This window comes from Engystomops pustulosus, chromosome 5, assembly GCF_040894005.1.
Source record: "Engystomops pustulosus chromosome 5, aEngPut4.maternal, whole genome shotgun sequence".
Taxonomy (NCBI): domain Eukaryota; kingdom Metazoa; phylum Chordata; class Amphibia; order Anura; family Leptodactylidae; genus Engystomops; species Engystomops pustulosus.
The window spans coordinates 41,898,930-41,924,067 of NC_092415.1; the positions used below are offsets into that span (position 1 = coordinate 41,898,930).

Genomic DNA, 25,138 nt, shown 5'->3' on the forward strand with positions numbered 1-25,138 from the left:
TGGTTCTGCTCCATTCATCTCTATGGAGCTCATGGAGATTGCCGAGCATGGCAATCTAGCTACACTAGATTTGATGAACCTGCCACTAGACCTACCTTATTAGGTAGATCCATGATCGTAGGTTTCCTTTAAACATCACCTTTGGACAGGCTTCTATAACATACAATAGGAAGAAAGCAAAGGAAGGTAGATCGGCACTCACTGGGTCCGTTTTAAAATTCTTCAGAAGTTTTATTAATCCAAGATAAGGGCAATACACATAACGGCAGGTACAAAAATGAGGTGCTGTACACAGGTTACATCTTACGCGTTTCAGACCATTAGGTCCTTAATCATAGATAGGACCTCTATGATTAAGGACCTAATGGTCTGAAACGCGTAAGATGTAACCTGTGTACAGCACCTGCCGTTATGTGTATTGCCCTTATCTTGGATTAATAAAACTTCTGAAGAATTTTAAAACGGACCCAGTGAGTGCCGATCTACCTTCCTTTGCTTTCTTCCTATTGCCTGCTACAAGAGTGGAGACCCTCTTTGGATTGAGCACCTGGTGGTGAGCGAGCCTGAAATTTTCCTTTGTTTTCGTTGTTCTATAACATACAGTATATCACCTAGAGCAGTGGTGGCGAACCTATGGCACAGTTGCCAGAGGTGGCACTCAGAACCCTTTCTGTGGGCACCCGGTCAATCGCCCCATCAAGCCAGACAGGACTCAAAGAATCTTCCTGATGCTAATTTTTCATCTTATTTACTGTTTTGCAGTCCTCGGGAGGCCATTATGATTGAAAGTTGTTGAAGAACAGGGAGCAATAATTTACTGTTTTAATTTTTGGTTGGCACCTCGCAATAAATAAGGGGGGTTTTGGGTTGCTTTTGGGCACCCGGCTGCTAAAAGGTTCGCCATCACTGACCTAGAGGTATTCCGCCTGATTTGGTTCTACTGTAGTTCGCATGTAGATGTCCACTTACCTCCAAATACCTCCAAAGGCCAGAATACCTCTTTATACATATAAAGAATGGACCAAGGATAGCAGTTTGTGTTTTACATTGCTAAACTTTTTAGGGAGGGGACATTAAAAAAAGATACTTATATCTTAATATCAGCATTTTCCCCATTGACCTTTTAGAAAATATTCATCATGTACATACATATATTATTTATTATGTCATATTGTTTCAGTAGTTGACTCTATACTTCCATATCATGCCCCGATTACATGAATAAACCGAGGCGGGTTTGGTTTGGGCTGCTTTCTGGCATCTGTTTTTGTGTTTATCCTGACAGATATCTTCAAAGCCTGCCATCTGACCTGGCTTAAAAGGAGGGAAAAACAATAAGCTTTACTGCCCACCATTAGCCAGAGTCAGATCCCCTCCACAGGGCACCGACTGTAACCAAGGGGTCATGAGAAGACACAATGGAGAAGGTCCCTGACTGTAAATAGAAATCTGTTATATCGCTTGAGCCCTTTCATTGCAGATAAACTAACAATGACTGAAAGGTTATCTCTAATGATGTCTCCTAAAGAAAGTCACACGTTTATTATTCTCACTTTCCATTGTAATGGAGAGCACAGGGCACAACCTGTTGGAGAAGTTTTATCTTGTATGACGGATCTTTATAAAGGTAAATATTTGGCGTCAGGTAACGCAGTGATAGAATAAGTATACAATGTATCAGATGTTACACATCTCTATTCCTATACTATACAATACCCACAGGTATTCTGGATTACATTTGCCCCTGTACCCCTTAATGTTTATTCTTATTACAGTTCTTATTATTCCCCTTATGAGTCCATATTCGGCGATTGCCATCCATCTCTGTGCACATTTATAAGCCCAGTTAGAAAAGAGATTTAAATGAATCACTGCCTAAATCTTCTCAGCTCCTCCTGCTCTATAACATGCTGCCTGCAGCTAGGACACTATGTACAATCGGCTCATCCCCTCCTGCTCTATAACATGCTGCCTGCAGATAGGACACTATGTACAATCGGCTCATCCCCTCCTGCTCTATAACATGCTACCTGCAGATAGGACACTATGTACAATCTGCTCATCCCCTCCTGCTCTATAACATGCTGCCAGAAGATAGGACACTATGTACAATCTGCTCGGATCCTTCTGTTCTATGACATGTTCCCTACAGATGTATACAGATAGCCCACTAGATACAAACTGCTTGGCCACTCCTGCTCTATTACATGCTGACTGTAAATAATACATAACATACAATCTGCTCAGCTTCTTCTCAATCTATAACATGCTACCTGAAGATAGGAAACTATGTACAATCTTCTCGGCTCCTGTTGCTCTATAACTTTCTGCCAGCAAATGGGACACTACATATAGCCTGCTCAGCTCCTTCTGCTCTATAACATGCTGCCTGCTGATAGTACATTATGTACAATCTGCTCACCTCCTCCTGCTCTATAACAGGATGCCTTCATTTAGGAAACTATGAACAATCCTATAAATGCTCTATAATATGATGCAGACCTGCAGACATATGACACTATATCTAATCTGCTCAGCTTCTTCTGCTCTATGACATACTGGCTGCAGATAGCATATATACAATATTCTCAGCCCCCCCCTACACATACTACTGCATTTTCTATGTAACATGTTATCTTTAAACAACATCTCCCACTAAAAGAAAAAGTGAATCTGTCAAAATGTTTTTATATTTATATTCCCAGCGATTCCACCCTGACTACTTCCACACACCTGATGCACATTAAAAGTGGCGCTGTATCAGGCGTGCAGGAGTGCCTGCTTCTTTAAACAAATAGGGGCCCAGCAGTGAAGGGCGGAGCACCGTAAGAGGTAATTTTTTAAATAGTTTTTATTGCCCCCCCCCCCCCATTTGAGGCCTGATATACATCTTCTTACAACTCAGACAACCCCCTTAAAGGAAACCGTCCGTAAGGAATGATGAAGAAGGGCGCACCGAGGACATCCGGCCAGGTAACTCCCACACCCCAATAGCCTCTGCAGGTAATTTGCATATTTCTGAAATAAAGTTTTGAACAAGATAGGATTGCTTCCAGGTTTATTAAATAACAGATTAGGGCAGGCAGAAGTTTCCTTTAAGTTCTTATTTATTTCTTACATTAGAACAATTTATGGCTGATATTACTTTGTTGCCATTTCTCTACTAGAAAATCATCCAGCTTTCCTAGGATCCTAAACTGCTAAACTGTTAAGTGATAGAATAATATATTCACTTTTTTTGGTATAATCTGTCACATTTCCTTCTAGAAAAGGAGAGTTACAACCTCTATGGGAGGCACATGAGTTCCCCTCCAGATTTCCCACAGAGAGCTGATTAGAATCTGAAAAGTGTGGATTACTACAAACCTTTTTGGGGGGTAAAACAGCATTTTTTTTTCTGTAAAGTTGCTGTACGCCCTGACATCTGCTAGCATCCCAGGGAGGTAACTTATACTGCAGAGAAGGGAACACAACAAATGACTTTTCTTTCCTGTGTTAAATGACATTTACAGGAGTGATGAATCTGGAGAAGTAAAACTTCACAACTTTACAAGTTTCTTATATGGAGGAAGAAGGAGGGCTGCAGGTCTGCCCAGCACTTGGACCTGGGCTGACACCCATGCCCCCTGTTAGCACTGCGCTCTGGGATTGTGCAGAGGGCATTGTTGGCACATTCTACTTCCCAAGGTTTCTGCTCTCTTTCCTGCCATTCATTGGAGGATGAAGGAGGGGACAACACTGGAGCAGAGGGTGGGTGATGGGGGCTGGTTCCAGGATGAAGGGGCTGGAGTCACATGGAGACAATCTTTTGATTAATGTCCAAATTACTTGCTCTGCTCCCTAACCACTGACTGGAGATCTGCAGGCACTGGAAAACTTTTCCTCTGTTCCATCTGGATTGATTATATTTGATCAGAGCAAGATGATGAAGGAGACAGCTCTGCACTAGTCTAGGAGGATCTACCCAAATCTGGAGAACCTTTCTGCACTGAATTTAGTGATAGCTGGAGGAGTCCTGGGATTTAACATGACAGAGGAACATAAACCTGATGGAAAGGTGGAAAGCAGCAAAGATCTGGAGAGGCAGCTGAGACTCCGGGTGTGTGTTCTCAGTGAACTCCTCAAGACTGAGAGGGACTATGTGGGGACCTTGGAGTTCCTTGTCTCGGTGAGTTGTGTGATGGGGAGATGGGGGAGGGGATGTCTTGTATCACTGCTCATTCAGCCTGAGTAACTGGATTATTGGAAAGCACCAAAGAAACCACAACAATGGACTGGGCAGAATAATAATCTCCAAGACAAGGAGGGATCAATAGATGCAATTATGTATATTATGTAATACTCATATTTTATGTTGTAACCTCTTTCATCGCTAGGTAGTGGTTTATATTTATAGGACAGTAGATACTTTTATCAAAATACAGCAACGTTTGTAGACATGTGTGACCTGTCAGTGCTCACTTGCTGGGGGTCCTAGGAATCAGACCTCCACACTAGGTTGGATAACTTTTGTAGTTTGGCTCTCATCAGTGATACATTTGAGACATCCCTTTATTTCTAGAAATTACTGAAAGTTTATAAAAGTGCCTACAATAACACAAGCTGGTGAAAGGTACCCAATGCTTTTTCAGATTACTCTCCCCCATGTCCCATAGACTGCAGGTCAGGCATGTTTACCACTGCTCCATTCACATGGGACATAATGGGAATCCCTTTAGCAACACCCCCCCAATTTGATACTTAACTGTTACCCCATGGATAAGTCTCATTAGAGGCACAACCATGAGTTTATTAAGTTGCATCCATAGTTTATCCCCTTGCTGGTAATTCTGTTGGTATCTCTCCAAAGAACAAAAGCCATCATGGTAGTGTTAACCGTGCCTGAGAAGATTCTTCATAGTTTTAGAAATTTTAACTTATTATAAAATATTTAAGTTTTGCAACAGTAACTAAGAACAATGCTTAGTCTTCTCCAGTCTTCAGTTCCAGTCTTCTACCACAAAGTGACACCTCAATGGTCACGTGCAGTGCTAATGGCAACAGGACTCCTATTGGTTGTGTCACATGACCACTGAGAGCACCGAATGGCCACAGCTTTTACTTGCCAGCCACTTGCAACTGGGTATCCACCAGAGCCACTATATTGGATCGGTGGTAGGTAAGTATTGGCTTTTTGGGGTTTTTTTAATCACATTTACTGCTGGTTTATAGGTCAGATCAAACATTAAACTGGCCATTTAATGTACTGAGCTTGTGATGTGATTAAATGGGTTTTCCATTTCAGGCATTTATGGCATTTCCTCTGGATTCGCCTTAAACATCTTATAGATGTAGGTCTCTGCTCTGGGATATTTCTTGAATAAAGGGGCAAATTAATCAAGGCTAGTGTGCTCTTTTTGTGGCCAATGCATGGGCATTCAGGTGCAGGCCATAGTGTAGTTTTACTCGAGACCAGACCTGGTGTAGAACTGCTCTGTATTCACAGCCTCTGCCCAATATATCAGGAGGCTGGAGCCGCTAGATGTATCCAGTGCAGGAGGGGATCGGGGATGACATCATACGCTTGCACACCTAGTATATACCTCAAAGTTCCTTATATCACCTCTGCGACCTCTCACCTCTAACCACTGGACTTTTATGTTATATCAATAAATAGTGTGAATTCCATCAAGTTTGGAGATCTAATTTTGTTTCCGGTTACAAGCGCACCCGTTTGGCTCTCCCCCCTTTTTGTGCACTCCTGTATTATTTACGTTACGGTGCCTTTGGGTTACCGGTTCTGGGGAAGCGAGTAAGAGTTGCTGCAGTAACCTCGGTTCACAATCAAGGATCTTCCTTAACCCCGATTGGATTCATTTATATACCGCTTACTAACAAGTGGTCATCAGGTGAGCACCCACTCTCTCACCTTAATCGATATCGACCTATCCTTACGTTATTACGCGAGGCGCCATCCTCTTCCGTTGTCGTTTTTGTTTTCTCACCTCTCACCTATGTCAGCTGTGAATGGTAGGCAGCCAGTCATCCAAGGCTTTCTCCATTTACTTCTATGGGTGATTCAAAACAGGAAACATGTTCTACTATTTTTGGGTAGGTTAATCACATTTCCTGTGCTATAATGATCCCTAATTGTATACCTCGGTATCATATTGTCATGGACTAACTGCATACAGATCGATGAATGGATAGATTGATAAAAGTATCTACTGTACTGTAAACGGTCAGCACTTTACACATTCCTCATCCATGTGGGTCTGGGTGGTCATGTCCCCCCCTAAGAAACATATGAAAAAGGATCTTGAAGATAGGTTGAAAGACAAAGCTCCTAGAAGTTTATTCTACCTCTCAATGTCCTGGGTTGTTTGCTATCCATGTATCTGAAACTTCCTATTCTTGGTGAGAAAGTCAAGTTCACTCCTGGAATGGAATTCCTCAGCATTTGCCCATCCCTGCCATTGGTTTTGCACATTACGTAATGAGAGGCAGAGCAGGAAACATTTTGCAGTCTTTTAATTGTTTATGGAAAGAAAAGCACTTGGATTATATGACATATCAGCAGCTTTCACCTCCAAATGGCTCCTTTTCAACCTGATTGTTTTATGGACTGAGAATGTGTTGTGATGCCTTGTCCCTCTGTAACACAAAGCACACAGTGCCCGATTGTGCTGAGGAGAATAAAGGGACAGTGTGATGGCCGTGGTACATGCATGCCTGGGCAAAAGCTCATCCTGGACACTTCTGAAACAGGGGCTATTAAAAGGATGTAAATATATACACTACATCTCAATAGAGCTGTTCCTGCTGAAAAGATGTGGAGTCTATTTCCCACACAAATCTACAATTCATGTGATTTATGGGAATACTTCTAGTTCCGGATAGTGAATTTGTGCTGGTGGTTTCGACAGAAATAACAAGGGTTCTTTCTGCAGCCGATGAAATGCCATGGTTATACATCTTAGGTATTGCCTTTAGATACAGTGTTGAAGGCTTTATGGAGATCGATGTTTAGGCATTTTACACTCAGGGTATTTCTTACTACAACGTGGTATTTTAGATCTGTTTACAAGCTTGTAAGTTTTTGTGTTAACGGAAACCTACCATCAGGAATCTACCTATTAAAGAAAATCTACCAGCACCTGTAACGAAAAATAGACTGAAAATACTTACCTCCACTTTTCATTTTGATCCCGGCGGTGTCCTTCTCTAAGCTTGATGTGCTGGTTCACCTAAAATGGAAACTCATAATTAGCTGCACGAAGCTGGGGGATGGGATGTCCAGAGCTCCGGGCTGCTAAATATGTACACCTACTGTGTAATGTCACCTCCCACTCTAACATGGGAGAGGGAGGCACATTGGAGGTGTGAATTAACGCCTCTTGTGTGAAGTCACCTCCCTCTCTCAGCAGAAGGCGGTGGAGATGTTCATAATTAGCAGCCTGGAGCCCCGTAAATTTTGTCCCTGTGCTCAGTGCTGCTAATTATAACTTTCATTTTGTTCGGCGGATCCAGGGTGTCAAACTTAAAGAAGGACACCGCCGGGATTAAGATGAAGAGGAGCGGATGTGAGTGTTTTTAGTCTATTTTTCACTACAGGTACTGGTAGATTTCCATTAAGGTAGATCCAATGGTAGGTACCTCCTAATGTCCAAAGCCTTGTAATATATGTCTCCTTTATATAGCCTGACCTGATATAAACTTTATCTTACTAATACGCAGATTTTTGGCAGAGGCTTGGAGCAGCTTCAAGTTTTGCGCATGCGCTGTGTGCATGTAAGTGTGGGTCTTGATGCTAGTTGGCTTCAAACAAACACAACACATGTGCCTCTTCACATTTGGGCATCTATACACACAGCTACTAACAATGAGACATGAGCAGGCGCATGTGTGGTGCGTGTAGGAGGCAAGCACCATCCAAACACAGGATATCTGCAGGCAACAGATTAACGTACACAAGGCAAATGTGTGAGACTTGGGAATTCACACGCAGAGATTTCCATTACATTCTCCAGTATGGAAAAGCACAACAGAAAAGAAATACAGAAGTTGAACAAAAGGTCTTCCATTTCCTATAGGGCTCCATATACAGTAGTTTAGCTTCTATTGTGCTTCCATAATTTTTAGCAGAAAAATATAACATAAATAACACAGGGGCATAATTGGAAGTCACAGAACACACTTGTGAACTCATTCACACATTTTTTTTTGTGTAGAAGGTGGTTTAGAAGGTGTTGATTCTCTTCTGTGTTTTCTATATGTGTGAACTGTGGCTAAGGTTACTAGAGTGATAAATGGCCAATCCAGTCAGCTGCTGTGGGCAGCATCCAGGAACTCCTTTATATGCCTACCCAGTCCAATTACACCTTACTGGTTCTACTAGTCTCCATATACTTGCCCCCGGTGATCTGATGTTATCACTTGCTATTATGTGTATCTGACCTCTGCTACATTTACTCATCCTCTTTCTAGTGATACGATTCTGTGCCTTCACCTCCATCTTGGTTTTGACCCGGTTCTGTCTGACTTTACTTGTTTGTCTGTATCTGTTGTGTGTCCCTCTGTGTCATGTTTGAATACTGGTCTATCTTTGACTTGTTACCTGTGCACTCCATCGAACAGTAGCTGCCAGATGTAAGAAGTATGTTTTTCATGTCACTTTGCAGGGTTTCTCAGGGCCCGTCAGTTAGGTTCCTGATAGCAGGTTTACCCTTATCAGGGAGGCTTATCTGCTGTAGGCAGTTCCGTAGCTTGCAGGGACATTGTAAGGTGAGTTTGCCACCACTTATGCACTCTGACAGCTTGCCCCAGACTGGTTGCGCTGTTGGGTGTACAGGTTCCTGACATACTGGATCCTCCTCACAAGAGCCTATTTGACATTTCTGGGGTCCCAAGCACAGTTGTGTCTAATGTATAAATTTAGGAGCGCTTGGGAGGAGTCCAGGCTGGTTATACAGTTGTGTGCTACTGTTTTGTATCATTCTTTTTTATTGAACAAAATAAGAAATAAGTACAAGTTTTGACATTGTATAGCACAGAAATGTAAATCTACATTAGAGGATATATTGTTGGATGTACCAATTGTATTCAGCAGAACAGCCATTCTTACTATGGACATGGTGTTTCCTACTGCAGATGTCACAAGAAGGATCCCACATATTGAATTTCAAGGTGTTTTATCCTAGAGTTAATCTAGAGCCATATGTCTCTGTCAGTGGCCTTTCCCCTCTTCCTATAGCACATGCATGCTCAGCTGAACCAACTATGTGCAAGGGGAAGTTGGCTAACAGGTATCTAAAGTGCATGGACAGCTTTACTTTTTACCCCTCCATAAATATGTCTTCTTGGAGTGGTCAAGCTCCTTGTTTATTTTTAGTAGGGGAAGGGGTTACACTACTGCCAGACACCTCTGCCCCCTCCAGACACCCCCTGAAGCCTATCTCCTGGGAAAACTAAGGAAATCCAACATATCCAATTCCTGTTTCCCCTGACGTCTCCCAGGCTGTCGAGTTGGTTCATACACATTCTTGATATCATCTGGCATTATAAGATGAAACCAGATTGTAAGCCTTAGAGAAGACGGGACAATGCGATGTGAATTGTCACCAAATAAATCTATTGACTATAGGCTATCTAGAACACATGGCAATAGTATCTTTTGTGCAAAACATAGATCCATACCTATATCAATTTTTACCTAGAAATTGTTCCATAGTATATAAAGGTGGTCACATAGAGGCCAGCTCTTGTCTCTGAAAGACAATTATCAAGAAGATAAAGAAAGCTTAGTACAGGGAGTGTCTTGTAGTAATATTTAGCAGGGCTTCTCTACATTGCATGTCTTTTGAAAAATGGTCTTCTTATCAATGTAATAATTGGGGCCATCAGAATAATAAGAATTCCTTTATTTATATAGTGCACACAGATTACGCAGCGCTGCATTTGCCAAATCAGTCCCTGTCCCCTGCCTCACAATCTAATCAACCTACCAGTATGTTTTGGAGTGTGGGAGGAAACCGGAGGACCTGGAGGTATCCCATGCAACACGGAGCAACTTACAAACTCTTTGCAGATGTTGACCCTGGGACTTGAACCCAGGTATCCAGCACTGCAAGCCTGTAGTGCTAACAACTGAGCCACTTTGCTCCCTACTTGGCAGAGTTTACGTAGGAATAGGACTTTTTAAACCAATGCAACTATGGAGAGAACTGTGTAGCTTATTATTTTTATCAAACGTGCATTTTTCATATTATGATCCATAAACATTACCAAAAATATTATTCTACAGCTACCAAAGGTAGGGTTAAGAAACAGAAAAACAAAGATTAGACAGCTGAATGTCAAACCCCCACCCATCTGATATTGACAACCTATACTGAGCAAAGGTCAGCAATGTCAATCACACAGATCTAAGTAAAATGGTCATTAGTAATCTGATACAACTATGGGATATTCTAAAAAGAGTAATAGACAAAGAAAAATCAATACACATAAGTGAAAAGTTGACGGTGACCATCTAATTCTGCCCCGATGATGTAGAAAAGATTGGGCATGTTGATTTTCATTATGTACAATCCTTTCTCCCATAAAATAAGCAATGTGAATCTGACAAAGGCCTACTTCCCATTCCCCATTAAAAACACACATCCTCTACTGAGCCACAAATGCACTGGGCGAATCGGGTGAAATAAGTTTCAGCAATTCATGGCTTTTGGTCAAAGGAGAGATATTCGGAAAAATGAATTTAGAAAATAGTGAAAGAAACTCCAAAGAATAGGACAGAATATGCCTAGAAGTAACTGTATTTGATGGACCACAACACAATTTGGGGCCACAAATTCAGAGAGATCTTGTGAAGTGTAGGCTTCTGTTCATAGGTTTATGGACACCTTTAGACAGTCCATTCTAGTAGATTCAGGTTGTCTATGCACCGAATTAAGACTTAATATTGAGTAATAATCAACATGCTCATTACTTTGCTCCCTAAGGAGTCTGAAATCAGAGGTGTCTGTGAGAGGATTATTAAAAGTAACTTTTGGTCAATCCAATTGTCCATCTCAAGATTTGTCAGGATTCCTTTATAGTCAATGAAATGTTATCAATGTTACTTGTATTTTTCTAGATCTCTTCTTTTTGTTTCACTTTCTTCAAGATATTTGGGGTGGGCTATTATGTTATAGATGGATGGATTTCTTGTAATTTTTATGGAAGTTTCGCTGATTTCTAGGTCTTTCACTAGTATGTGAGTCATTGACTCTTGACGTAATCTACACTTTCTTTGCCCCAAGTCAAAACTGATTCTTATATTAAAAGCAGAAGTCATTGCCTGCCACAAAAAATTATATTTGAGTTGTGATGAAGTCTTTTCATCTGGATCATATGTCATTATTGCTTACATATGTTTAGTAGTATATGAAAGCTGTGATAGTTACCCTTACATCTAGAAGGAATATGTTCTAGGAAGCATCTCAGTGTTACAACGATTGATGTTCTTATGGGACAACCACAAAGGAAAGAAACATTAGGCAAGATTAGACTTATGTTGGTAGTTGGACTTTTAGGATCAGACATCTTTGGTTCATGGATGGTAGATGTAATGGTAGAGAGGAATTCCAGGGAAAAGAAAAGGAGACTTGGAATTCCTATAAGTAGGAGTGTGATGGAAGCTGTAGCACAGGGCAAAGTATAAGTAAAATGTGAGAAGCCTGGATATTTTAAGCACAGGAGGTGAGTTAATGAGGTCACAAATGATAAATGACGTGATATCTCTGAAGGCGAAGCGGAAATCACTGTAGTACTGCGACCCTCTTCCAACAGCTGAGCAATGTCACAGCCAGTCGTGGGCCCTTCACCGATCTCATATTGATCATACTATCAATCAATATATAAAATTTAACTTTGGTGGGAAAATGGCTTTTATTAACTTCTACAACGACATCATTGTACAGTAATTGTACCGTACTCTAAAGACATAGGGTGAGATTTATCATAAGTCTCTTAGAGCAGAATTGTTATAGTGGCCCCTGGCAACCAATCAGAGTTCAGCTTTCATTTCCCCACAGCTGTTCATAAAATTAAAGCTGAGCGCTGATTGGTTTACATGAGCAACTAGAACAGTTTTACCTAAGAAACCTGATGATAGATGTCCCCCATAATGTGCAATCTTTTTATTGAGTTATAAATACCGTATTTTTTGGATTATAAGGCGCACCATCAATAAATGCATGCTAAAATGTCTATGTTCATATATAAGGCGCTACGGATTATAAGGTGCACCTGATTATAAGGATGAATAACCAGCAGGTGGCAGACCTGTGCACAGTTCAAGGCAGCTGTTGTCTGTAAGTACAGTTCATATATAAGGCGCACTGGACTATAAGGCGCACCTTTGATTTAGGAGAAAATCAAAGGATTTTTTGTGCGCCTTATAGTCCGAAAAAAGCGTTAAGAGAAAACACAAACATGAAAAGGTGGATTCTTTTGGTGGATTTTTGTCTGTGTGGGATTTATAGAAACCTTTCATGTGGTCGCCCTTTTTGCTGTCCTCTGCCTGCTGTACATTGGAGTCAGAACAATTTTTACTGCGTGATCTTTTTTTGGACCTCAAAAGAAGTGCATAAGGAAATGGATCCTTCAAACCGCATCCTGTTCCCCATTATAGGAGTCTGAATATCTTGTCATTAGTTCTCCTTCTTGGACAGTGTGTAATTGAAATTGCTATGGACCCCGGGGAACCATAAAACTATGTGCCCCCATTGTTCATTCATTTTCTTTAATGCCCGGGTTGCAGTGGGACATTATTATTTTCATTGAAACTTTTGATCTTTAACAATTATTCATAGGAAATTTTTATAACCCAAAGCTTATTTCATTTCATCTTTCTTGATAAATGTATAATTGTGCTCTTAATTATAATTGTACTTTTATGAAGGTTGCGAGTTAATAGACCCATAGCTTTCCATCTTATACAGGCAAAGCATTAAATCTTGCTGCATAGAGATCTACAAGCCACTAACCTTGTAGATTCTGTGGATTACTTTAGATATGATGAACATTAAGCATTATCAAACATTAAATCCAAACCTTCCCTGGAATGAAGTGACAAAGTAGCCTGCTCTGAATAGTGTCCATTGACGTTGGAAGCAAGCTACCGTATTTTTCCTTTAATTTTCTCAGAAATCAAAGGTCTATGGCGGCCGTGAGCTAGCTGTCATTTGTTTTGCGGACGTGTGCATGGAGTCAACCACATTTTGGTTGAATTGTGTTTTGAAATGCCTGTTACCGATTGCGCATGTGCCATTTGGACAAGCCCCTCCCCATTCCAAATTCGCTTTTCAAAAATGCAATTCAACTGGAATGTGTGAACGCAACCTAATCTGCAACTAATTCAAATGACCAGTGAATGTGACATCTCACACCCAGGAGGGAGAAGCAGCAGTCCCTTAGAGCAGCTTATTGGTGATGGTTGCGGGACCCATTAGATCTACTATTGTTGACATAGCTTTTTTGTATCTTGGAAACCCCTTTAATTGTAGTTTTATCTTCTAGTACAGTGGAGGCGAACCTATGGCACGGGTGCCAGAGGTGGCACCCAGGCCTTCACCCCAACACAGAGTTTGCCAGACAGGACTCAGGGCTTCCTCCTGTGGTCCAATACAGCCCAGGACTTGCCATTTTAAAGCAACATCCTTGGCTGCCAGGGTTACAGCAGGAACAAGAAGGTGTGGATAGACACAGATTATTGTTGGAGCTCCTGCTCTGGGAACCCTGATTCTTCATTTTCAGGGAACCCTGGAGGGAAGCTACAATCCAAATTTTTCCATCATCTTTCTATTGTATTGGTGAAGTCATGACGCCAATACGATTGAAACCTGTGATACAGCAGGGATCAATAAGTTACTGCTTAAACTGTCATGTTGGCACTTTGCGACATATAAATGGGTTTTGGTTGTACTTTGGGCACCCTGTCTCCAAAAGGTTGGTCATCACTGTTCTAGTATTTCACATCACAGTTATACACATAAGCCCTAGTTATAATCTAATGCATTAACAAATGAGGGTTTGGCTTCATATATGCGGGAATGTTAATAAATATTTAGCATTCTATTGATGTTTCAATGTAACTATCCTTTAGGAATCCTACAGGGTAAGCCTGTAATAGTGTGGTATCCTCCAGGTGTAAAAACACAGCCCTGGCTCTTTGAGTTTTGATGACTGTCTCCCTTTCTCAGTAATGCAGCTTGTAGTATCTCTTTCATCCGGTCTAATGAGTTCTACATGCATTGGTCAAAGACAAGCTAAGAGTAGTGGGCACTGTGCTTGCATACTGATGAGAGAAGAAACAAAGGTTAAATTCTCCGCACATTCTCCAAGGGTAAGCACTGCCAAGGAGAGAAGACTTGTCAATACTGTTCTACAATTATTCCACCAAATATATATCATTACTCAGATTATATTTTGTTTAATCCTTCCACCAATTAGTTGCATGAGTAAGTGCTACTAATAACCAATTCGAGAGAGTATGTGCCGGACGTAGAAGCATTGTATCACAGTACAAGTTAAGAGAAGGCAGCATCCTAGGCAGGAAGCTAGCCACAGGGGAGAGTTCCCTTGAGTGTTGGGGAGGGGGCTGGGTAACATAATTGTATGTTCAATGGAAAAAAAGCTACAGGCGATATGTAGGAAACGGACAAATAATGGAACATAGACTCTGAAATCTCCACTTCTGGCTCCTAAGTGACTGCATTAGAAACTTCCTTAAAATTTCCCCTGCTGCCTGTCTCTTATCATGGTATGCTTTTCCTTACCGTTGATAATGGCTATTTTTAAAAATGCCAAGGATAAAGTTCATTTTTCACTAGTTGAAGTTCCCTCAGTCCTGTGAAACATTTTTGAGTATTGAAAAAAGTCATTTGTAATATTTGGAAAGTATTTAAAATTTCGTTGAAGGATCTTTCTTATCTAGCTTTCAGTGACCCTGCTCTGCACTGATGGGGGACATGAACCCTAAAACACCCATCTACAGACAGGTAGCTCTGGTTTGGTGGGTAAAAGATACAATATATAAGTAAAGGGGAAAAGTCCAGCTACACCTTGTTTAGTACAATCCTGTGAAGGTCTGCAGAAGTATCCTCCAATAATGAAACTTAAAGTTCTTTGTCATCTTTTATGATGCAATAGGAAATTGGCAAAGGGTTCACAACTGGTTTGTCATTGATGCTAATCCCTCGAGGTCCCAGCCTAAGGCTAGAGTCAACGCACTAAATGTATAGAACTGCTTTTTAATTGCATAAATTGTGGTAACAAAAAATCTGCTGCGTCTGAAATGCCCTCAGGCTTTATACACATGGTAGTTCCCTCAAATCAAACCCCTTACCCCGTATTGTGTATTGACAGTGCAGCGGTAGACGCAGAGGACAGTCTTAGGCAGTGCCAGAAGTTTGCATTTAACTATGTTATGCCTCTACCTGTGGTCGGCTCTGCTAGTTATCTAGGGATGGCTCATAGAAGTCTATCTTCAGCTAACATGGAGATATGAAGTGACACATGACTGGGCTGCATGCTTCTGGCAGGAGGCCCGGCACCTAGACTCTCACTGATCAAAGCTTCTGACATGTCGCTATGACATATAAACTGTTTTATTAAAGGGTCATTGCTCTTTCATGTATTTTAATACACATTGCTAAAATTTCTGCAAAGGAAAATCAGTTCCATATATATATGGTTGTGTCTCTGCAGTCTTGTTTGAATTCATTTTCGCTTATCTTTTGAGCAGTTTTGAGTTACATGCTGCCATTTTCTCAGTAATGCCCCATCTGTGCTCAGAATTCTGCCGGTTTCTTGTTACTATAGAGCAGTAGGGGACCAGATGTCACTTAGTGAAGCTGTGAGGGTGTAACCGAGTGGCAGTGATCTGATGTCTGTAACCAGGGGCAATCACCAGGATTCTGAAAGTAAGTCTGTATAAGAATAGGGGACGTGACAAGAGATAACCTGGATGTATGAGCTACACATATATGTAGATTTACATGATGTTATTGTAACTAAAAAGCAATAAGACAACAGAGTAATAGGACATTATCTACAATCTACTCAGCTCTTCCTGCTCTATAACATGTACATAGACCACTATGTACAATCTGCTTTTGCTGCTCTGTTACATGCATTTTGCGGACTGGACTAGGGGCGTAACTACAGTTGTAGCCTGTAGTGTCAGGGGGCCCCAGCATCTGACCTGGCATTAAAGAATGATGTTCATCATTATATACATATTATGCTGCGTGTTGTACAGTATGTGTGTATGTGTGTATCTGTGATGTGAATATGCTGTATCTGTCTATCGTGTATGATGTGTATATATTGTATGTATGTATATATGCTATACATCAGTGTATGGCCCTTTATATATGTGTATGTGATGTGTATATGCTCTATATGTGTGTAAGAGTGTATAAAAGTGTGTGCGTGTATAAATGAAGAATGTATGTATATAGATATACGTAGTGAAGAGGCAGCACTCAGTAAGTTGTGGAAAGATGGTGAACTTTTATTCCATCACACGGTATATAGATATATAAATGTGTGTGTGCATACATGAGTGTAATGTGTATATTTATAAGTGGGAAGTGGGGCCCCATTAAGAAGTCTGCTATGGGGCCCTGCCTCTCCTAGTTACGCCCTTGGACTGGACTACACTTTCAATATGGTAGTTTTGATGCACTTTTCAATGGCTTTTTAATGTTTAATTTCATTCTTTTAGAATAGCTCAGAATGAAAGAAGAAAACATGTGTCTAATGTAAAACATTTGCCTCTCTTGTCCTACCTTTTGTCCGACCTCTTATCCCCCCTAATGTTCCCTAAAGGTATAAAACCCATATCACCTCACACTGTGTTATGCCCTTTTCCTTTGGCTCCCAGTATGATCTGCCTCCCGTTCTGTGCCTCGTCTACATTGTGGAACCCCCAATTAATAATGGTCCCCTTTCTGCTGGCCCTTACTTATAATACTCCCCTATTTTGAGCCTCTTTCCAGTGGCCTCCCCATCACATCTCTTTAGGACCAGCATTCTCAATACGGAACATCTGATCAGTATTCTATAAGGGGAGATTTATCAGAAGTAAAACTGTTCTAGTTGCCCAAGGAAACCAATCAGAGCTTATAAAGAGCTGTGAGAAAATGAAAACTGAGCTCTGATTGGTTGCCATGCGCAACTAGAACAGTTCTGCCGTCAGAAACCTCTGATAAATCTCCCCCATTATGCCTTTTTTTCTTAGGTGTTTTATATTGTTGTTTGTACTTTATGGATTTCTGTGAAACAAGGGGGCGGCAGTGTTATAAGAGGAAGTGCTTTTACCTGCTGGGAGCACATTATCTATTCACAGTTGTACCTCTGATTTCTATATATTTTTTTACTTTTCTGCTCTAAACTTCACATAAGACATTTTCCATTATTTCTAACTGGCTGACATTGACTTTTCCTGTAACCCTCCTCAGGACAGCTGCAGGATGTACCGATAAATGCAGACAGTATAAAACCTGCAGAATTTGATGGTGCTATAGAAATAAAAATCATTATTATTATTATAACCTTATTATTATTCCACAATTCAATGTTATACTTTGCATTTTTTTAAAGATTTGTCTACAGCATCTTGGCTCTGGTACCTTGGATGAATAACATTTCTCACATGGTAGTTAAGGAGTTAACCATGTTTTTTAATTACGCCTGGTCCTTATCCTGGTTAGGTACTTCTACTAATTGGGCTTCCATTGTCCTCTGGAAATGAGCTTTCTGCCAGGATTGGACTCCAATGACATTTAAGTCTCTGGCTCCATTCAGGAGGGAGAACATTCATTACGGGAGTGAGTGCGGATTGTGCTCTTCTGGTCTCTATTCACAAGTCTGAACAGTTGTTTTTGACATATTTTTTTTCTGATCACAAGATGAAACCTTCTTTACATAATTTTCTAAGGAACGATATTCCAGCAAACAAAATAATAAAATAATGTATTCAAGCTCCTGTCTTAATTAGCTACGGTATCTCCCATCTGTTTCTGTAGGTGTCAATCATCATGATAAACCATGGACACTTCCTCATAGATCCAGGCACTGTGGCTCTGGGGATCTTCTTATATTTGTTATCCATGGCCTCCTTCCTTCTAAAATGAACTAAAAATCAAATTATGCTAATGAGCCCGAAGTGCTCTGGGGTGGGCGTTTCCAGAGCCTTTCCATGGTGTAGATTAAAAGGCTGTTACACTGAGCAGGAGCACATCTCACCCTCTCCCATGGCACTTCGCCCCTCCAGTGGGAGGAGGGAAGTGGATTACATAAGGGCTATGTTACCCCCTCAGGTACATTACCAAAAAAAGTTAATTTTAGAAGGAAATAGGCCATGGATGACAAATATAATCAGATAACCACGGTCACAGTGCCTGGATCTATGAGTAAGTGTCCCTGTTTTATCATTCTTGATTTCCATGATAGATTTTCTTTATTATTGTATATTCTACTTGACTTAGGGAGTAGTAGAAGACTTATCCAAGTTATCCAGGTAGAAGTGTAAATCCTAGTTCTATGTAGAAGAGTTACTCTACTATCTAACCCTATAAATCACTTCTTCATGGACTCCCCCTATAGCACATATTAAGGAGATCTTTGCAGTTTTCCTTGGATGTGTATAGTAGCCTTAGTATTCATTTTGATGCTAGGTGAGGATTATGCAAAGAAGATTTCCAGGGTGATTAAATGTAGAACTATGCCTTCAGTGCTACTTTAAATAGAGGACATTCACTTTACATCAATGTCCAACTTTCCGGAAACCTAGTTTCATAAAACGGTATAATTTGAAAACTAATTGAGTTTTCCTTTAAGATTCTTTAAGGGGTATTCCCACGAAGACAAAAGTCTCAAATATACTCAGGATAACAAATTAACACATTCTCTAATTCAACGTTATTAACAAAAATATATAATTTCACATATATGTATTTACATTATTAACATAAACACAACATTTCACATTATTCCAACCTGTATTTATCAACCCTGGTTTTTACCGTTTGGTTATCCCTGGATACAACCATAAACTCCTGACTATGGTCGGGTAGATTCCTCTATCTTCTCTTATACTGCAGGGGGAGGGGCAGGATGTAAAGATCACTATAGACACAGGCACTTCCTGTCCAGCAGCAGCGTGCAGAGGAGACAGTAGCAGCTCTACAGACAAGATAAGATCTTGATCTGAGGGGAGGAGAGGAGAGCATAGCAGTGCTGGCTGTGTTTTATTGATTGAGGTAGCAGAGCTTAATGTGTCATTGTGTATTAGATCCATCTCATGAATCTGATCTGATCAGAGATACTAGTAGACGGCTCAGAATCTAAATAAAAATGTAACTAAACCCCGTATCATGATAATATAAAAACATTGTCAGCACACAGCATTTCATAGCACAGAGGAATCATTAAGTGTCTGCTCAGCTAGTGCTGAATTTTACACTAACCATCACTGAATGATAGGATCAAAAACAGAACTAAGTAAAATTGCTAATTAAGGGGTTAAAATGATCTTTATTGTGTAAACATCACTAGGGGATTAAAACTTTAGAACTTTCTTTCATGGGCGAATCCTTTTAAAGGCCATGCATGCTCTGCTATAGATTTTGGATAAGGAATATGCAAATATGATGTTGCCAAAGAGGCAGGTCTGGATGGGATTCCTTCTCCAAATGGAGATTTCCTTTGCAGGCTACTTTCACAAATATCCATGCTCACATGGACAGTTTTTCGGAGATTAGCCATACATATGAAAGTATGGATAATTGGAACCACTTATTATAAGCAGTTCGTACCACATACTATAGGTAAGGATCTGACAAACAGAACCCTACAGGCAGGGGTGAACCTAAACTCTCTGCTGCCTGAGGTGAGCTACAGAATGTTGCCCCCTCCATTAATAATATATCAGGTTATTTTTTTGGTAAGTGAATTCTCCATGCAGACATCAAGCATGGAGAGGCAGTGGGGGAGATTTATTAATCTGTTTATGATGGAATTCTGTTGTAGTTTGCACTAAAAAAGTGTCTGCACCACATTTTAAGTTTTTTGGCTCTCCTATGACTAGCTGGACAAAAGGGGCGTGGTCTGGAAAAAGGGGAATTGGCCAAAAAGCTCTCTGGGCCAAAAATACTCCTGACCCGACAGAATTTTGTCCTAGTTTTCTGGTGTAAAGTAAGCCAACTGATAGGAGGTGCAGAGTATGACTAGACATAGGACCGATTTATCATTCAGCACTAGACACTTTTATAAATCTTGTGCAGAATAAGACTGTCTAGTCTAACGCTGCACTGTCTAACCTTAGGACACTTTTTATAAATCTCCCCCAGTATTTTTAAAGTCAGGTCCTGCTGTAGTAGGTGACTACGTTCTTGTCGCTGCCCCCCCATTTAGCTGTAGGTGATGCTGCCTGAGGCAAGAGGCTCAACTCACATCATGGCTGGTGCCTCCCTTACTAGAGGAACTTGTAAGTCAGCATGAAGAGGAGTAGCACATAAATAAACATGTTAGTAGTCTATAGTCATGGAAAAACATGCAAATCGCTGCATAGGGAATGAATAAGATACAGTATTTGTTATAACATTTGTTTGAAACATTGTTTAATTTTTTTTTATTTGTGACACAAAAAGTTGTTTTAGTTACCCACATAGTCTGTATACTGCTGGCTATGTGGTACAGTATGTAAAATGTATAATTCTCATTCTTTACTCCCTGGGAATAATTTACCTGAGGAGCCTAGTTGAGGCTTATCTCCTCTCTCCTTGACAGTGAACATGCACGCTCAGCCGCCTACGCTGCCCTTGTGACACGTATGCATTTTGACAAGTACATATGGATCTCTCTGATCTACGACTAGGCCTCTCGTATGCAAATATTACATGGTACATTCATCATTATATATGTCATCTGGAAAACATATGACCGCTCATCTGAACTTCTTTTTCATGACCCAGGATATAGTGGTTTTCCTGGACTGAGACTCTGCCAAGAAAAATACAAAAACTCTGCAAATGTCCTCTTGTAATAAAGATGCTTCAATGAAATGAGTTACAGTGGATCAGTCAGTATAATAAAGACCATACAAAGATCATTATTCAGTGTTCTGAAACAATCTGCTTCTTCAAGATAATCTAAATCACAAAGTCCTGTACATAACAGACTCCTAGAAAGGGAAGAATTTGTCTTTTCCTATTTGTCAAGTTGGAATAATTCTTTTTGTACGTAGCTTGGTGACAACTGGAATAACTCAATTATTGCTTCCTATAACTGTTGTCACCAAATAAAGTCATCACAGAGTTGTCAAGGGGGGAGAAATATCAGGCCCTTTAAAGGAAATCTACCATCACAATCCATCATGATAATCCAGGGACACTTACTCATAGATCCAGGTACCGTGACTGTGCTAATCCTCTTATCCATGGCCTCCTTCCATCTAAAAATCAACTTTTATAATAATGCTAATGAGCTAGAAGGACTCTACCAGAGCCCCTCTGGGCAGAGTCACAGGCTGTTACATTGAGAAGAACACTGAAGAACTCTGGAAACACCCCCAGGAGCCCTTCAGGCTCATTTGACTAATTATATTGACTAATTATATGGATCTATAAGTGTCCTTGCTTAAACTATCATGATAGATTTTGACAATTTAGAAAACCTATCACCACATGTTCCAGGAGAGACTTACAGTTTTCTTTTTAAGCTTAAAGGGATTGTGGAGAGGTTGAATATAATGTCTCCTCTCCTATCCATGGTTTGGGCTGGTATTGCAACTCAGCAGTATAGAGCTTTACTGCAGTACCACACACTGGTCAACAGGAGCTGTTTTTGGAAAAAAAGCGGCCGTGATTATCAACCTCTGGACATTTGTGTTGACAGATCTCCATTTTCTACTATATCCATTATTAAGGGGTTTCTAAAATATCCCCTAATGTTCCTCATGGGAACCAGGTGACCAGACTTAAAGGGGTTTGCCCATGAAAATTCTCAAATTTCAATCCACTAGTGATGTTTACACAATAGAGATAATTTTTAACCCCTTACTTTACAATTTTACACAGTATTTTATTGCTGTCTTAACTCCTATCACTCAGTGATGGACAGTGTAAAAATCCAGAGTGTGAGGGAGGACTGTGTAAGCAGACACATAATTATCCATCTAGTTCTGTGAGCTGACAATGTGGTTAGATTATCAGAGTACAGGTTTATCTACACTTTCATTTAGCTTCTGAACATTGTACTAGTATCTGACACATAGAAAGAGAGATAAGACAGATCAGAGATGAGAGATGATGAGATCCATGTGATGGATATAACACAAATGACACTCTCAGCTCTGCTAAATCACCTATAACACACACAGTTCTGCTATATACCTCCCTCCCACTCCCATTGATAAAGACCTTATCTGTCTGTAGCTTGTAGCTTTACTCTCCTCACACATTGGCAGGAAGTCAGTGCGTGTCTGTGTGAGCTCGTCCTGGTGTGCAGGGTGGGGGCTAGAGGGAGAGAAATTCAGCAGCCTCAGACAGAAGAGCAGAATATAGTGTGCACCCGCTACAGCTTATAGAGCTTGCAGGCTGTAGTGGGTGTGCGGTGCCTATGCCAAGTCACCACTGAGCCTTTATTTACCAACAGAACTCAGCCCTATACTCAGGTGCTGGGCTGGAACAGAAATAAGGACCGAAATAATTGTAAATCCTTATTTATTATTTTATACCAGTTTCGGTAAGTGCTAAAATTATAAGCAATCCTGCTTAATCCCTTTAATTTGGGTGTGTACTCTAAAAAAGCCACATTTTAATAATGATTACCTAATTTATGCTAACTACTAAGCCCCGCCCCTGAGGACCCAATAAGTTACTCAAACAAATTTAAAAGAATTAAACACTGAATCATATAGACACTTCTGTTTTACAGTCACCGAAATTTTAGTTGGTAATATAACCTTGAACACATGGGAGTCCCCAGCAAGAAAGATCCAATCTTAACTTCTAATCTTAATTTAAGACAGAAGAACCCATCCTGTAACACAGCATGTGTCTAATTGACTTAGTGCATCTAGTTTTCCAAAGCTCGTAGATTTCCTCCCAATGACCTTTATTGTTTCCAACCCCAAGTCATACCCAGAACATTTCTATAACTTGATAGACAAAGCGATGACACCCAAACCCAAATATTCCTGACACTAATGGCACTCCCTATCCAGCTTAAATAAACTTTTCTTCAACTCTTCTACACATTTGGAAATCTGGAAAGGAGCGGGGGGGAATAATTCCACATTTCCAAGCGTGCGGTGAATAGAAGGGAAGGGCTTTGGCTTGCTGTAATTAACGATAAGGCTGTGTGATTTCCTCTTCCTTTCCTATGTAAAGTGGTCGGAGGACGTCAGGAGAAGTGGAAAGGAAGTGCAAACACAATTACTATACAGTAATGGGCTCCATTCACTTCATGTCTGAAGAGTTGTAGACAGGGCTGTACACATTCCTCCGAGAAACTTATGTAACTATGGCCTCTAATACAGGGTCAATAATGTCTATGATATTCTAGAGGACCCCACCGTTTATGCAGATGCTTTATTGTACAGGATGCTAATATTGATTTTTTTCTTTGTTTTGTTGTCCAAAGAAAACAACATCTTGATGCAGAATAAATTTGGATTTGGCTTTGATACAGAGTATTAGTTTGAAATAGGAAATGTCTCTTACCTTGGATGCACTGTTAGTGGGATCTGCCAAGGTCCTGAGAGGCTCCAACTGTTGCAAAGTCTAATCTAAGTGCCGAATCAATGTCTCATTTCATGCTCCCAGCATTGGTCATCAACGACCTTTTTACTCACTGATAACTGGTTTGGCTCTAAATCAGATCAGGACTAAAAACCTCGAGACTCTATGTTAAAGAGAAAATTTTGAAATGTTTTTGTGGTTATTTTGTTGATACAGTACCAGTATATTATGCAGTGCCATACAGATATTGACTTTATCTCCGATTGGGACTCACAATCTAATTTCCTTATCTCCGACACACATTAGGGCACATCTGACAGGAAGCCAATTAACCTTTGGGCATATATTTGAAGAGGCAGGAAGCCAGAATACCTGGAGAACACTAATGCAAACACAGAGAAAACATACAAACTCTGTAGCTATTGCCCTGGGACTTGAACCAATGACCCCGGTGGTGGAAAGGCAGCAGTTGCTTACTACTGAGCCGGTGTACTGCCGATAAACCAAAAAGGGGAAATAAAATATACTCACCCTGCTCTGGCTCCTCATTGGTACGACGCAGCCCCCACTCCCTTTATATACAATCTAAACTAGAGAGTCAGAGATCCTGTGAGCACTGGCCTCAACAGTCACTGGAAAAGGAACAACTGTGTCACTCCCATGGTCAGTCACCCACAAGGACTGGTAAAAACTGAAAATTACTTTTATGTAATGGTCACCTAAAATCACTATACAACCAATTTACATCTCACTTCAAAGTTGATTTTCTTCATGCGAACTGGAAGGTGTTCAGCTGCTTAACAACATGCTAGTAGTGGTTTATTAGGTCCATTTCTGCTGACAGGTTCCCTTTATTAGAAATAGAAGAATTATACATTTCACATGTTAGATCATTATTGCAGTTATTCAATGGAACACAACCCAATACATTGTTATGTTATGTAGTAGATATCACTTCACTTTCAGAGGAGATTGACATTATTCTCACTCCCATCATATCAGTGGGAAAAGAATATTACCAGATGACTGCCTTCAGGTACACCCAAATTAAATTTAGGCCACGTTTTAGTTTTTCATTTGAATCCAAAACTTCACATGCCAGTTACTGTGATCCCTTTGTAGAAGGAACATAATCAGATATGCCAGAATCTAACAGAGCTGTTCTCAGGTTTTGTCCTTTGCATCTCTTCTTTCAGATGTCCAGAACTAGGAGAAAATCACATTTTCTGCTGGAGTTTTTGTGTTGTAATAAATAATGAAGAGCGGGAAGCCCACTGTGAGAGGCACAAAAGGATATTGTGGCCATCGGAGAGACCGGCTGTCATTGATGCTGCTGTCATTTTAAAGCTTTCTTCCACTTAGGG

General features: G+C 40.5%; 1 protein-coding gene across 2 annotated transcripts in view; it reads left to right on the forward strand.

Annotated features, from left to right (window-relative positions):
• The first annotated feature begins 3,555 nt into the window (after positions 1-3,555).
• Positions 3,556-25,138, forward strand: part of PREX2 (phosphatidylinositol-3,4,5-trisphosphate dependent Rac exchange factor 2) — a 202,097-nt gene continuing 180,514 nt past the window's right edge. The window contains exon 1 of one of the 2 annotated variants that reach the window (XM_072151744.1): positions 3,556-4,168. In XM_072151744.1, coding sequence (XP_072007845.1) covers positions 4,028-4,168 — 141 coding nt within the window. In that variant the 5' untranslated portion in view covers positions 3,556-4,027. The remainder of the gene's footprint in view (positions 4,169-25,138) is intronic. The other variant, XM_072151745.1, reaches the window with a different exon arrangement.